This window comes from Tauraco erythrolophus, chromosome Z (genome assembly GCF_009769465.1).
Source record: "Tauraco erythrolophus isolate bTauEry1 chromosome Z, bTauEry1.pri, whole genome shotgun sequence".
Lineage (NCBI taxonomy): Eukaryota > Metazoa > Chordata > Aves > Musophagiformes > Musophagidae > Tauraco > Tauraco erythrolophus.
In genome coordinates, this window is record NC_141496.1 from 4,720,308 (window position 1) to 4,736,416 (window position 16,109).

The 16,109-nt window shown below is 41.2% G+C and overlaps 1 protein-coding gene across 3 annotated transcripts in view; it reads left to right on the top strand.

The window, feature by feature from the left end:
- EPG5 (ectopic P-granules 5 autophagy tethering factor) overlaps positions 1–16,109 on the top strand; it is a 64,146-nt gene that overhangs the window by 18,518 nt on the left and 29,519 nt on the right. The window contains exons 12-23 of one of the 3 annotated variants that reach the window (XM_086628763.1): positions 3,089–3,243; positions 5,015–5,185; positions 5,375–5,539; positions 6,762–6,881; positions 8,180–8,439; positions 9,661–9,801; positions 10,598–10,742; positions 11,540–11,737; positions 12,272–12,382; positions 13,146–13,265; positions 14,958–15,124; positions 15,329–15,556. In XM_086628763.1, coding sequence (XP_086484889.1) covers positions 3,089–3,243; positions 5,015–5,185; positions 5,375–5,539; positions 6,762–6,881; positions 8,180–8,439; positions 9,661–9,801; positions 10,598–10,742; positions 11,540–11,737; positions 12,272–12,382; positions 13,146–13,265; positions 14,958–15,124; positions 15,329–15,556 — 1,981 coding nt within the window. Of the gene's footprint in view, positions 1–3,088; positions 3,244–5,014; positions 5,186–5,374; positions 5,540–6,757; positions 6,882–8,179; positions 8,440–9,660; positions 9,802–10,597; positions 10,743–11,539; positions 11,738–12,271; positions 12,383–13,145; positions 13,266–14,957; positions 15,125–15,328; positions 15,557–16,109 lie in introns of all 3 variants that reach the window. The other 2 variants (XM_086628764.1, XM_086628765.1) reach the window with 2 other exon arrangements.

The window sequence follows — 16,109 nt, forward strand, 5'->3', positions numbered from 1 at the left end:
CTCTGTGCAAGCTTAGCTAACATTTAAGACAACTTACGCAGAGTGGGAGAGGGATGTCAAGACCGTAGCTGTGTATGCTTCTATGAAGTGCTGATCTGATTAGCACTTGCCAGCCAAAACAGTAACGTTCACACTGTTTCAGTAAGACTTTTTTATTTTTGTCTTTGCAAGAAATTTTGACTGCATCTCAAACAAAGAGATTGTTATATGATGTGGTGGGTTGCAGCTCTGACAGTAACAAACACTGGTTTTAATTTCTTTGTTTTGTTCAGGCTTTGTTTTTCTTCTAGATAACTTTTATGTTTTAAAGTCCTTGGAGTGCTGATGCAGAATATTTTTATCCTTTTCATTCTTAATGGGTTATGCCAGCACAATAGTCTTTTTTCACAAATGTCTAGACAAGCCGTATCAACAATTCTTTCCGTGAAATCCATCTAATCTTCTGAAATAGCTTATTCTGCCTGACAATTGCCAATATGATGCTGACTTAATTTCCTGTAATTCAAACCCTAGAAGACCATGGCATTAACATTCTGTTGGCAGAGAACCTTTTTTATTGATTTCCCTTCCCAATATGGGTTTGAGATATGTTTAAAAGAGGTAAATCTACGTGTGGTAGCAAGCCTTGGTAATTGATGGAAGCTTTAGGCTTGCATGTGTAAGTAGGAGGATAGTCATCTTTAAGGGATAGGTAGAAATAGTATGATAAAACAGAGTGCAATGATGGAGTTGCACTTACAAGGAAGACCTCTGGACTATGAGAGATACCAGATATAAAATGGCCCTCTGGAGAAATACAGGAAGTCTGCTTATTTGAGGTATTCTTAGGTGGACCAAATGTTAATAAACTTACTGTGGAACACACATTTTCTCTGACAAGTGATGACCTAATAGTTTCTTCTTGATTTTTGATACCTGTGCAAGTACAAGCATGTGTTCTCTGTAAGTTTAATAATGTGAGTTTTATAATACAGCATTGTCTTTTCTTCCATTGCAATTGGCAATGAAAACTTGCTGAACAACACTTCTGGTTACAGTGTCTTCACTGCCATTACTAGGACTTGAGGAGCCACTGATTTTTAGGATCTCTCTGAACTTGAATTGTAGTGTGATTGAATGTGCAGAGGAGGAAGGGTATTGGCTCGAGTAGCAACTGTGTGGTGAAGGTGTCATTGCTCCACTGTGAGATGATAGGATTTAGGTGGAGCCTCTCTTCTTCCCTTTTTCCTTGTCCCCATCCTCCAGTCCCTAGCTATGACTTGGTGTGGGTTTGAGGTTGGTGTGGGGACTGCAGCATGTGGAGACCCCACCACAAGTGACCCCAGGTACAGTGAAGAGGAAGGTGCAGCTGAAGGACAAAGCAGGGAAGCTGCAGAGCTGTGACTTGCAGCAGAGCAGGTCTGGTGCACATCTGCTCAGCAGTTGGCACCAGCTTTTCTGCTTCCATTTGTCTTTTATCCTTAGCTTTACCAGGTCCCTTTTTGCTCTCTGCCTCTCTCCAAACCTCTTCTCTGTTGCTTAGCTGGTCTATGGCTAATGAAACACAGGTGCACATATTGTGGTGCTAATAAGACAATTTCTGTCGAAGAGTCATTTGTTATTTGTGTGTCCTACCCCTTCCCCATGCTGTGGGTCATTCTGCTATGCCCTTATATATAGTAATGACAGTCTTTTTTTTCTGTGTCCTGCATTACCTTAAAAACTCTAAACTACAACAAAAACTGTGTGCTGTAGCTTCTCATGTAAGGATGAAAGGTAGCTTTAGGAAGGGAAATGAATGGATGGGACAGTCTCTGTATGTCTGTTGTATTTGTCCAGAGCGTAGTTTATCTTGTAATATGGAAAACCTCTTGACTTCATTTGCACAATCCTCTAGCACACTGTTCATGAGATGTTTTGGCTGTACAAGTGTGACCTTCTCAGGTTGAAGTGCAGTTGCAAAATTCTCAAAAGCCCTTAAAATAGAATGTAACCTAAGTGGAAGTGTTTAATAGCAAGCAAGCTGAGCACATGCCTGTGCAGATTAGGTCATTGAGTACCACAATGAGTGCTTTTTCAGTATATTAAACTGCTGTAAGACCATTGTGAACAGTGTTCACCAGCATGCTATGCTTCAGAGGAAGCAGACCGATCTCCAAACCGTTTTGCAGCTCTAATGTAGCTTTCGGTGCTTGTTTTGCTTAACAGTCATTGTTCAAAGTTATTTGGAAGAAATAAAAATGATTTCAAAGTCCTGTTCAGGTTTCTTTGTACCCTTCCCTTCCTGTTGTCCCCCACCTTGAGGAATGAGGTGTTTATTTGCATTTGGCAACATGTCACTCCTGGGTTTAAAGAGGAAACTTGTCTTGAAGTAAAAGCATCTCAGCTTTCCTGTTTTCAGAGATGTTTTCCAAATAAGTGTGTTCAGTAATTTTCTTGTACTGAGTTAGAGAAACTGAAACTGACCTTTCCATGTAACTCTTGGACATAATCTGGGTCAGGGCTAGATGCCTGAGGTATTCTTATTTGTAATCAGCATAGAATGATCATCTCAGTTCAATTGCTGCTCAAGATCATGGTATGTGGAATGAGCAGAGTCTATCAACTTCATCAAAACCTCTCTGCTGTACTTGGATGGGCTTAGTTTTGATCTTGACCATGTACTCACTAAAACGAGAATGTTTTGACATAATTGGACTTAATCCTTGGAGTTAATTGCTTTGGTATGGGATGGAAGACAAAACCATGATAACATTTTTAAAAAGCAAAAAGATTCAAGGAATTCTTCTGTGTATGATGGACATTGCATAGTTAAAATAATATTAAAAATTGAATTCCAGCTGTTCTTGAAACAGTTTTAGCTTTCATTATGGATTACTAGTTTTATTTACTGAATTGTGTGGACTCACTGCATATTGTGGCGTTTTGTGCACCTTATTTTAAGGCAGCTGATACCAGCTACTTCTGAAGAGAGGATACTAACCCAGTGATAATTCCTTTGTCACTGATTCCTTCTTTGGGATCGGACTGTCAATAAACTCATGAATATTGATGATGTATATCCTATAACACTACTTTTGTCATGTTTCTTTCATATGACTTTTTCCAGACCCAGAGCACCTTGAAAATTTTGAAAAGTATCTCAAATCAATGAACTGCTCTGAAGAAATCTGTCTACTTACGACATTTGCACAGATGGCACAAACCAAGCGGGCTGATGTTGATGAGGATTTTATCAAAATCATTGTTCTGGAGATATATGAGGTGAGTAATATCACTAGTTTATTCAGGAGAAGGATGAATGTGCTCTTGTGATTTCTAACAGTGGAAGGTGAAACATTCATGGCTTCTATAGTCTGTTCTGCCAAGGAATTAGGAAAGTGCTTCTTCTGAGGTTTATAATCTGGCTGAATTAGAGTATCCTGAAGTACGTGGTTTTTCTGGGAGAAAGATCAGCTTTTCTGTAGGTCAAGTCACAATGAAACAAATGAACAAAAATATATTTTTGCGTGACAGTGACACGCAAATGTATTTTTGCGTGACATATATTTTTGCATGACACTGTCCCACACGACATTCTTCTCTCTAAACTAGAGAGGCATGGGTTTGATGGATGGACCACTCAGTGGATAAGGAATTGGCTCGATGGCCGCACTCAGAGAGTAGTGGTCAACGGCTCGATGTCCAAGTGGAGACCAGTCACGAGTGGCGTCCCTCAGGGGTCCGTGTTGGGCCCGGCCCTCTTCAATATCTTTGTCGGTGACGTGGACAGTGGCATGGAGTGCACCCTCAGCAAGTTCGCCGATGACACCAAGCTGTGTGGTGCCGTCGACACGCTGGAAGGGAGGGATGCCATCCAGAGGGACCTCGACAGGCTGGAGAGGTGGGCCCGTGCCAACCTCATGAAGTTTAACCAGGTCAAGTGCAAGGTCCTACATCTGGGTCATGGCAGTCCCAGGCACAAATACAGACTGGGCGGAGAATGGATCGAGAGGAGCCCTGAGGAGAAGGACTTGAGAGTGCTGGTGGACGAGAAGCTCAATATGAGCCGGCAATGTGCTCTTGCGGCCCAGAAGGCCAACCGTGTCCTGGGCTGCATCAAGAGGAGCGTGGCCAGCCGGTCGAGAGAGGTGATTCTTGCCCTCTACTCTGCCCTCATGAGACCTCACTTGGAGTATTGCGTCCAGTTCTGGAGTCCCCAACACAAGAAGGACATGGACCAGTTGGAGAGGGTCCAGAGGAGGGCCACGAAGATAAGAGGGCTGGAGCACCTTTCCTATGAGGACAGGCTGAAAGAGTTGGGGCTGTTCAGCCTGGAGAAGAGGAGGCTCCGGGGTGACCTTATAGCGGTCTTCCAGTACCTCAAGGGGGCCTACAGGAAAGATGGGGAGAGGCTGTTCAGGAGGGCCTGTTGTGATAGGACAAGGGGTAATGGTTTTAAAATAGAGGGAGGTAGGTTCAGGTTGGATATTAGGAAAAAATTTTTTACCATGAGAGTTGTAGAACACTGGAACAGGTTGCCCAGAGAGGTGGTGGATGCTCCATCCCTGGAGACGTTCAAGGCGAGGTTGGACGAGGCCCTGAGCAACCTGATCTAGTTGGAGATATCCCTGTTCCTTGCAGAGGGGTTGGACTAGATGACCTTTGAAGGTCCCTTCCAGCCCTAATCTTTCTATGATTCTATGATTTCTTTTGCTTTATTTTTCTTATGCAGATTTAGCTTGTAGCTCTGAAATTCCTTGTGTGGTGGTGTTTTGTTGTGGTGTGTATGTTGGTTTTGTGTTTTGTTTTGTTTTTTTCTCGATGTGTGTGGTGCTGTAGTTCTGATCTTTAGTCTTGGACTTCGCTTTTATCACTGTGACATAATAACATCCTTATCTTCTAGGGCAATCAGTTTCAGTTTTAATATTGACATTTATCAACTTTGTCCAGCTCACCAAGAGCAATTTGGTTCTGTATTTTCCAAAAGATGTTTTATTGCGGTGTCAGTGAAGATCAGCCATGACCCGTAACTTCTCTCTGCTCGTCTTCTCAGGTCTCTTATGTCAGTCTTTCCACAAGAGAGACATTTTCAAAAGTTGGTCGAGAACTCTTGAGAGCAATTGCCAACATCCATACACAGATTATTTCTGTACTGCTGGATCGAGTTAGAGACACCATCGAGAAAGTTGGGATGGTAAGTTCTAACATCCATTGCTTAAAGCTGGCAACCAGTTAAAAATAGAGGATGTACCAGACTCTGTTCTAAGATACATCTTGGTATGAATGGACTATGTTGAAGACCTATCTGTGGGGTTTTTTTGATCGTATCACTGTTTAAGACAGAAGGGCATAATGCTGATTACTGTTCCGTACCTAGTAGTGATTAGCCTTTATTTTTTTTCTGTCCTCAAAGGTTTCTTTATATCTGTTTAAAGAACTGCCGTTGCACCTGTGGAAGCCTTCTTCGTCTGAGATCGCGCTGATTCGTGACTGGTTGTTAAATTACACTCTAACAACAGTGGAGAATAAACTAGCCTGCATTATCTTGGAAGGGCTGAACTGGGGATTTGGTGACCATGTACGTATTAAAATCAGGAGGCCTGAACCTGATCAGTTTTTCAGAGCAAAAGTTTTACTCAACCTAGGAATATAGCTGAGTTTTAAAACAGCTGATTACATGCTTTTATATGATGGCTGTACACTTGATGGCATAGGGTAGGAACTTCACAATAATTTTGCAGCGTTCTGCCTGAGGATTTGCTTGTGTTGCTTTCTTGTAGTGCTGCAGCTGAGATTAAAAGAGATATTTAAGCAGGAGTTTCCTCTCTAAACAAGAGGAAACAGCTGACAGGACAGTTTTTGAGTCACTTGATTAAGATCTCTGTGGCTACAGAAATAGAGGAATCCTTCAAGAAGTGTATGAGACTGGTGTGGCTGTAGTTTGCAGGCTGGTATCCAGGTATGTTTTTCACAATGCAAGAAAACTAATGGTTGAGATTAGATTTCAAAGCCCTGAGCATAATTTAAATGATTGGAAAATATTCCATAGGATGGATTGCTCCAGGACCTCCATCAGTTCAGGATCCAATCAAAGGTAAATGCTTTTACAGAGAGAAAGAGGAGTAGATTGGGGGAAAAAATCCTGTTGCCTGCACTCAGTGATCCATTTTATCATTGTAATCTGTGCATTTGGTAAAACTGAGCTCTTCTCTTTGATGCTTGTACATGAAGATTACCTTACTTTTTCATCCCTGTTTCTTGATGACACATGAAAACAAAGGAATGGTAGGGAGAATTAACCGTGAGGTCTTTGCTGTGCAATAACAGTGTCGTGTCTGTGCCCTTTGATATGGGGAAAGGTAGTTCTTTAATGTGGCAATTGATGAGAGGAATTACTAGGTTTTGATACAAAAAAACATGGTATGTTTTTTGGTTTGGTTTTGTTTTTAAAGGCAAGATTTCCAGTGTCTGTACTGTGTAATTTAAAGTGCCATCCATGGATCTTTGGATTAGTTGCTGTAAATTGACAAAATGCCCATGGGAAATGATTATGGTCACTTTTTTCTGGAAACTTTTTTCTGGCTGTTGAGCTTCACATTGCCCAGTGTGAGCTCATTATTCTTCAATGTTAGGCTGAAGTTTTTCTTACTGGCCAAGATTTTGCCTAGGTATTAAAATACTTAATGTTTTTCTGGCTGTTCAAATTAAGATTTATTTCTCTGTAATGCATCTGAATGATACAGTTGTACAGACCTTTCAAATGAGACAAAGTTTTGTGATGTGGTTTCTGTTTCTGGCAGGGTGCACTTCATCTGGATCCAGCTGTCCATTCTGAGGTTGCATTGATGGTTCTGGAAGCATATCAGAAATATCTTTCCCAGAAACCATATGCTGGGCTGCTTTCTGAAAGCATAAAACAGGTATGCCTTCTTCAGAATTACAGAGAATAACTTACTGAGAGTGATAGGCAGGAAAAACTGCAGGCCAAGACCTTGTTTTCTTTAAAAGCTATGCTATCTTAATACTGCCACAATGCTGTAATGTACTCTTAGGGTTTTTTGCACCCCTGGAGATATTTGGAAATACTGTTAGACTTACATTGAACATCTATATGAGAAATAGACACTTATTACATTGAGTTTTACAGCACACAAGTGACTGAGGAAGGTAGGGCTCCAAGTTACAGAAGGGGAATGGAAGGATAGAAAGATCAAGGTTAAAAATCCCTTTTTTGGATATTCGATGCAAGATTCTTCTATTTATTTACTCAAAGCTTTTAGCATTGTGTTGTGCTTTGTCTTCTCAGTATTTCTTGTACAGTGCTTTCTCCTCGTCTCCTCCCCTGTGCTTTTTTCTACAGTGTTTTCTTCACTTGGTTTGAATGTTCCTTATTGTCTCAGCTCTTTTCTGACTTGCATCTCTGCACTATTTAATCATAGTTTGTTGTCTTGTGCCAGCTAGATAAGTTCTCTTTTTAAGCCTGTTTCAGCCTTGGTTGACACTTTGTATTGGTGAATCTGTCCTGACTTGCATGAGCTTGTAATTGGAACTTGAGAGAAAATAATGCTTAGGTTCTTGTACCCCCACTCAGAGAGGATGAAATATCTGCATTGACTTCCAGCTCTGCAATTTACGCTGATCTGTTGGAGCACCTACAAAATTTTTCCCAAGGATTTATAATTCCCTCCAATCTAGACAGACTCTTCATGATAATGAACACACTTACGTGGCGCAGAGACTCTGCTTGTCCACATTAGCCTTCTTTCCAAGGAGAGGCTGCCAGGTTCTAGGCGTTTTTGTTGACCAATGTTATTTTTTTACAGATGTATTTTTAGTTTTCCTTTCACTAGCAGTCTTAAACGTTATTGAAGGTTGTGTGTGGTTGCTTGGCTTTTGTTTTTAATAGTAAAATCAAAATCGAATCTAAGACCAATAGCTAATTTAGAAAACTTTAGCCAAATGGTGTAGGTTGATAGCCTTTAATAAAAGGGATGGGCAGGGGAGATGTGGAAATCAAGACTATAGAAACAGATATTGGATAAATTTAATTGGTGGCACTACATGGTGTGTCTGAAAAATAACTACTGTTGCTCTGTGTCACAGTTTTGTGGTAGAAGAAGAAATTCATCCAAGCTGACCCAAGTCCTGGACTAGTGCTGTTCATGCTGTAGAATTGGCTGTGCTTCCCCTCATTCCTGTTCCTGCTGCTTTGTTCCAGGTCTCCTACTTAGCCAGCATTGTTCGTTACGGAGAAACGCCAGAGACTTCCTTTAACCAGTGGGCGTGGGGTTTGATTTTGAGGTTAAAGCTCCACAGAAACGACCGTGGCATGCAGCATGGCTGGCCTGCAGTCCCCGTGTCTGACAGCGTGCTCGACATGACCGAGTCGGTCACGCTTCACCCCCTGCTGAAGGCTGTGAAGGCCAACGTCCCCATCGGCTGCTACTTGGCACTGGCGATGACCACGCTAGGTCACAGGTAAGCCTGCTTTCTTGTGTTTGCCTTGGATGGATGGCCCCAGTGACTGAGCAGCCAACCTAACGATGAACTGAGGGCTGTTAACATCTTTATGCATGTTTAAAGAATAAAGGGCTTCTGATGCAAGGGATTGAGCAGCCTTTCAGGGACTGGAGTTTCAAACAATGTGTTGTTTCCTTTATTGTGCTAGCGACTATTTTTTTTGCCTTCTGCATGTTAGGGTCAAAATAATCATGAGAAATAGTCATGCTAACCCCTCAGTTTCAATACTGCTGTGGACAGGAGTAACTTTTAAGCACATTTACTGAAAGGGTTGTTCTACAGGTAACTTTTTTAGCAGGGCTGTGCAGCAGAGTATTCCAAAAATAGTGAGGAGAAAAAAACACCTTTGTTGGTAATAATAGGGAGTTTTACAACCTTGATGCTGCACCTCCTAGTCCTGACTGTGTTCCAAACACTGTTAGACCTTTTGAGTAACCATTTGACTTCCTTTTGCTGTCTAAACAATAATGGTAATAATGCTGATATTTATCACATGGAAAGTTCAAGGCCAGTTGTGGTAATAAGCAGAAGAAACAAAGTGCTGTACTGTATGCTGGTGACTTAATACAGCATTTCATTTTCATTACCTCAGATAAGACATAAGATTAATGTTTTACATCTTTTTCCTAATGTGCAACACTTCTCAGTTAGCAAAACTTGATGCAGATTGATGTATCAAATAAGTTGGCACTAGTGAGTTTTCTGGATAGTAAGAGTAGAATTTCTCCTCTGACTGCAGCTGTCTAAGTACCTACTGTTAGGAAACCCTGCAAACTCCATCAATAGGTAGTAAAGATGTCCAGAGCATCATCCATCCTGAGGAGATGTCAAAGGTGGAGAATATGAAGTTTCCTCTGTAGATTCTCCCTTTGCCTGGAGAGGAAGGCTGGTTGCCTAGGTTAGGTAAGAACCTTGAGCTTTTAGATTGATTGAAACTTGATGGGTAAGACCCATATCTCCAGTGACTTTTGGAAGACAGGAAAAACTTATCAAATCTGTCAGCAATCAAATGACTCCTACAGCTGAAGAAAAAAATGTGGATTTAGCTGTTTAGGATTTCAAAGATTAAGTGTAAAGATATGGATATCTTTGTCTTAGTTAACAAAAAAAAAATCAACACCCTATCTCTTTCTACTGATGGTCAATGTGTTTTTCCTTATTTTGTTTTTGTTTTGACAGCATTGAGAAGTTCTGTGCTGAAGGGATCCCTCTTCTGGGTGTGCTTGTCCAGTCTAGGTATCTGAGAACAGTAGCCCATGTGCTGGATAAAATTTTACCCTTATTTTACTCTTGCCAGTATTATCTCCTGAAGAATGAACAGTAAGCATTATATGTTCTTAATATGTTTATTGATCAAGAACAACGAAAGTTAATCTTAGCTATTAAATTTATCAGACTTCATTCTGGGTTTTGCATCCAGTGAGAACGTGATGCAGGTGATGGGGAAGTACATCGGGTTTATTTGATGATGAACTTTTTTGACTCTGACTGTGGTTGAGGAAGTAGTTGTGGAAGTGTCTCCTACTGACCTCACATGTACAATTGTCACTGATGCTGCTGCTGTGCTACGGAAGTGGTCTCCAACCAGCAGTATTGACAAGTAGATGTTGTGTTTAGACAAATGAGACAAATAAGCAGGCAATACTGTCTCTTACTAGTAAGTTGAGCAGCTGGTAGTGTACTTGAGTGCTGAACCTCAGCTGTATGTCCTGGTAAATTAGACTGTGGTCCCTGGGGTGCTTTTGTCTTGGACCTCCTGGCAGTCTCCCAGACAATTCCTGGACTAGGGTCCTGGGTGGGATCAACCCCACCATGGCAGGGGGGTTGGAACTAGATGATCTTTGAGGTCCCTTCCAACCCAAACTGTTCTGTGATTCTAAGTGTTTAGTCCTGGTCAGCTGCCTGGAATTACAGTCTGCCATGAACTGCTCTTACTGTACCTATGATATGGTAAAAATGGAACAATTAACCCTGCAGCATGGTTGTGAATCAAAATCCTTCTTTATGGGTGTCACCGGTACTGTTGAGCTGGTTTTAAATTTTCTAGAAGTAGCTTTTCTGTATATTACACTTAAGGAGAAATTTTGGAACTAATTTAATTTGTTGACATTACTAGGTTTTTATCGTATGTCCAACTGTTCCTTCACCTGGATAGTGGAGTCCCTCAAGGTGTGACCCAGCAGGTTACCCATAAAGTAACACAGCACTTGACAGGAGTCAGCTATGGAGAAAATGTGAAGCTGCTCAGTAGTATGATCCAGGTAAGACTTTTTTTTTAATAAAGAGTGAGGGGAAGTTTTTTAAAAACAGGTAGGCTTTTTTGACTGAGTTAGTGCTTAAGGTTAGAAATAATACTGAATCTAGGAGTTCTGCAGCCACGGAGTACCCTGCATCAAGCATGAATAGTTGGGTTTGGTTTCCTGAAATACTTCTGCTTAAACTTGCCTAAATCTGTCGGTACATGTGACCCTGGCCATGACAACAATATGTGCCTTCCAGACTTCTTAGAAAATGCATTTTGTAATACCAAGTCAAGACTGCCTAAAAAGGGAATGTAATATGCAGCGCTACTTTCTTGCTTGTGTTAGTTCAGGAATGCAGTTTGGAAGCTTTGCTTTTGACCATTAGTTTATGGCTGTGGTATGAAAACATTCCTCTGTTAGGGAACTGTGGTATTTTTTCTAAGTGCAGAGAGGTCGAGATCCAGGGTCTGCTAATGTTAGAGAGGGGTAAGGACTGGAGTCCTTTTGCAGGAACAGCAGGCTACACTTCAGAAACAGGTGCCATTTATGCCTGCGGGTCACAGGAGTCCTGCTCATGGCTTTTCCATCTGTTTTTGCTGATTGCACAAGGTGCTCAGCTGTCCAGGCTGCAGAATCTCTTTTGGAGGTTGGAGATGACAAAGCTGTTTTTACATAGGTGTAGAGAGCTGCATCATAAATTATTTACTTTAAAGATAGGCCCACAGCCTTATGCAAGTTAAACAGTTCTTCTGTAATTTCTTATCCTTTAATTGAAGCTTCAATCTGTTGAATAATTATGCCCTTTAATGTGGCAGACTCACATATTTCTAAGTGACCAGCCAAATGGAGTGGGGCCGGCTGCAGTACTGGAGTTTTGGGTTCAGGTCCTCACCAGCCAGCAGCTGTGGCACAGGGACCGGGCAACACTCTTCTTGCTGGATGATTTATGTAAAGCTGCTTTTCAGTACAGTCAAGAAGACTGTGTGCAAAAGCTGCTTTACCAACAACACAAGGTAAATGGATGTGTGGTGTATTGGGGTAGCTATGGAATAAATGGTTGGTTTGTGTGTTGCTCATTCTGATTCTGATGCAATTGTATCTTCCTGAGATGCAACAAGAACAGTTATGATGGTGAATGATAATCGGGTTATCCGATTTGTTTCTGAATAGTTCAAGATTAGTGAAATGTCTGATATTTTAATAACAATAAAAACCTATTTGGAACACAGGTTTCATTCATTTGAATTTTATCATAGTATTTTAGTTTGTAGTCTTTGCATTTCATATGTTGAAATAGTGTATTAAGAACAAAAATAGAGCGTCTTCTCCTGAGAAAATGGAGATGGTTGTTATAGACCAGAATCTTTTAATCAAAGAAGACAAAGTGCAAGCAGGCGTTTCAGTGGTGGCTGGCTGAGCTAAGATTGGGAAGTAGCAACATGAGGCAGAAAGGAGCCTGGGTGAAGGTAGAGTGATGTACCTGTAGTTTGTAAATCATCTGTTAGACTGCTTACGAAAAAACCCAAATGTTTTCTGTTTCTGTGTAGAATGCTTTGGGCTATCATTGTGACAAAGGTCTGCTGTCTTCGCTTGTCAGCTGGATTGTGGCAGGCAATGTGACACCTTCCTTTGTTGAGGGCAATGCCAATTCTTCTCAGGTAAGTGGTATGGTAGTGTTGTATGAACAACCCTGGGATAAGCAATGTGCAGGTGTTTAGTTTCTGGTGGTGTTTTTACAGATTTGTTTGCATGTTTTTCTCTTGTTTTCTCTTTCTTCTTATCCCTATATCTATGGGTTTTCTTGTGCTAAAATCCTAATTTAGCCTAAGAGAATGTTGTGGGTTTATTATACTAAAGGGAACATGGATTTTCTTTGCGCAGAGAAAATTTATCTGATCTGTGACCAAGAATTCCTCTAATAGGATTTATTAGTTAAGATTTCTTTTAATCTTCAATTGTTCTTGATATATTTAATGAGAGAAAATACATAAAGCCTGACTCTTCTGTTAGATCAGTCGTCTTCTGATAAGTATTTTGAATACTAGTTGCTTTCTCTCTGCTTAAGCAAGTTCCTCATTGGAGTAAAAAGAAAGAAAACCTGCAGTACCCCAACCGGAGATGAGTAGTGCAAGTGTCAGAGAGAAGATCTTACTTTACAGGGTTTGAGTTCTTCTAGAACTCTCTGGATAACTCTGTCAGTAGTCCCTAGTTTCCCCTTCTTTGCCAAGGTTGTACAGAATACAAAGGGGAGGCTTGAATGTAGATGGAGGAAGCTGGTTTTCAGTTTTCTTGTTGAGATATTGCTTTTGCAACTTTGTAATGGGAATCTGGCAAAGACATATTCCTCTTCCAGAAAACAGCAAGCTTCCTGATCCTACCCCTGCCATTTTGTTATCAATGTTTCTGTTATTACTCTTACAGGTATGGTTTTCATGGATGGTGTTAAATATGGAGTCAATATTTGAAGAAGACTCACAGCTTCGCAGACTTGTGGAAGGGGAGTTGGTTATTAATGCCTTAACTCCTGATCAAGCTTTGAAGGTGAGAGAACTGTTCATCCACGTTTATTAGAGAGAACTCCTGGAGAAAACGTGGTCTCTTGCATTGTTTAGTTTTTATTTTATGTGTTTTTTCTTACCAGGACAAAAGCATAGCTAATGCTTTGTCTGGCTTTCCAGGAGAACGTATACCTCAGGGAAATTTTTCTTTACGTTTCGAGTTTATCACTTAAAAACTACCATGCAAATATCTGATTTTATTTAAAGATACCATTGTTTACAGAAAACTTCTTTCAGTAATTAGTGCTCTTACCTGATTTTCTGGGTCATCTGAATGCCTTACAATCTTCAGTGGATTTTTTTCTGTGCCACTGAGAATGGGGAGTGCAGATGCTCTTATTTTACAGGTGGGAAAATGTTTCTTTGTATTTCAAAGAGCATTTCTCAGATGATCTGAATTTTCAGAAGTCTGGACTTTACTATTTTCTCTGTATTTGCTTCTCCATTTGATGAATTATTTTCCAGCCCTTTAAGAACTCTTTAGGTATTTCCCTTAAGAAAACACTTAGTCAGGTGTACTTTAAGACATGTTGCAGCATTTTCCAGGTTCTTTGCCTAAATTCAGTTAGGAATTCTGAAATGAAGTAAGTGGAAACCAAAGCTGTCCAAAGTGTAGCCATTGGCACATGCTTCATCTCAACTGTTTCAGTGTGTTTTAATGAGCAGCATAGTCTAGAGCCCTATGAAAACAGGTTATTTTCTCTATGTTCTATGAAGCATAGGTGTGACTGTCTCCAGACTGGACCATGTCTTGCATCCTCGGAGACTAGACCGGAGAGCGTTTGTCCATTGGCTTGCATGTCTCTATTTACCTGGAAAACAGTGAGATAGAACGTGGGAAATGTATGGAAAAGGGTGCTGACGGTTCCTAAGGTCTAGTGTGGGGGATGAGGTAGTGCCAGGGTCTGTGCTGAAGCTTGGGACCTTGGAAGAGCCTCCTGTTCCCATGCCTCAGGCACGGTCTGTGAGAGCTTGGTGTGTGACTTCTTGATGATCTAGTGGGTCTGTGAAGCAGTGTTCTGTGTTGCTAACAAGGAGTGCTGCTGCTTATATGTTGCATTGCCTTTGTTTAGCTTTTAGAAAAAGAAAAAAAAATATTTCCTTCTGTATTCTTTCTTCACATTAGTTTTACTTAACATAGAATCATAGAATGGTTAATGGAACATGTTAGATTTCCAGTAGGGCTGTATGGAATGTAGTCTGGAAAAAGCTAAAAGTGGTAGCGTGCTCTAGGATTCTGCATCCTCATGTGGCTTAAGTCTTATTTTTACTGATTGGAACATGCTGCACCCTTCACTGCTGCTGCTTTGTTCTCTAACACCACTGGTTGTGTGGAAGCCTAAACCAGCAGCATCTACCTCTGATGAAAAACAGTAATTCATTGTAATTAACACCAGCGGCCCATCGGTTGGCCTTGCATCACAGTAGCCCATCTGTCCATGCTACCTTTTTTTAAGCATCAGAGATGTAGCAGTGCTTTTTAACAGCTGTCCAGCACAACTGTGAGCTGGGCAGTTTTTCCGCTAAGACCTGTAACGGATGTGCGAATGTTTCCAAAGTTCTCTCCTCCATCATTATTGAGTTTTCAGGCTGTGTTAATCTGTTGGCTTAAGCTGTGACAGCCTGATACAGGGAACCACAGCAGAACACTTGAATGAAAACGTTCCTTTTGCAGAAAGCACAGACTCAGCTGAAGCTGCCCATCGTACCTTCCCTTCAGAGGCTCATGATTTACCGCTGGGCTCACCAGGCCCTTGCTACCCCTGCTGATCACCCTCTCATGCCACTAATCTGGCAGAAATTCTTCCTCCTTTACCTTCACCGACCAGGACCACAATATGGGTGAGTCTGGTGGTAAGAGCTCTAGCAGAACAGCAAACACTGTATACTTTGCACTGCAAGTGGGGCTAATAAGTGCCTCACACTAAGGCTGCATCCAAAAGCAGTGGGTGCTGGCATCTTTTCTGAAAAGTCAGTTTATTTGCAGAGATGGTGATTTGACACTTGCAACAAGACTTTGTTGTGCTTTTTCTTGTTCATTTTTAGGTTACCTGTAGATGGCTGTATTGGAAGGCGTTTTTTCCAGAGTGCAGCTCATATTAACTTACTGAATGAAATGAAGCAGCGCTTAGTGGAGGTAGCAGATTTCCACCACGCTGCCAGCAAAGCCCTAAGAGTGGAGAGTCCTGCAGAGGGCAGTGACAGATCACCAGAGAAGGCGAGCTGCTCACCAGATTACCTGACTTCACCAGAACTGCATAAGGAGCTTGTCAGGTGAAAAAAAAAAAACCAAAACCTGCCCAGTTCAGTCTTATTCGATGGAACTACTAGAGCATGGTCTTAGCGGTGGGAGACACGGGTGGTGAATGCTCACTTTTGTAAGGGGTAGTATCTTCCAAGAGCTACATATCTCATGTGCATGGAAATTGTAGCTGTGCTGTTTAGAAGTCTATGGTTCTGTTAAACAGACTTGTTCTGAAAAGTATACCTTAAAAAATATTTGCAGAATTACAATATCTGAATATCCTCAGAAACTAGTTGAAAGGATTATTTGGAAAGAGTCCCTTGTTCAGGGGGTTTTTTTTTGGGCATACAGTATCTGAGCTTATTTTAAGTGCTTCCCCCTCAGCAATCAGTAGCTGCTGCATGAGCGAACAAGGGAGATCATAAATCCTCCTTGGTCGTTTGTGAAAAACAATCCGGAGATGCTCACTGTGTGTCGCTTGATTCATATTTTGTCTTTCATTTCAGAGGAGTTCCCTACTTCAACTGTTCTGTAAAGCCAGACTGTTCTGCAGCCAAATAAATCTTACACCTGGGAAGTTTA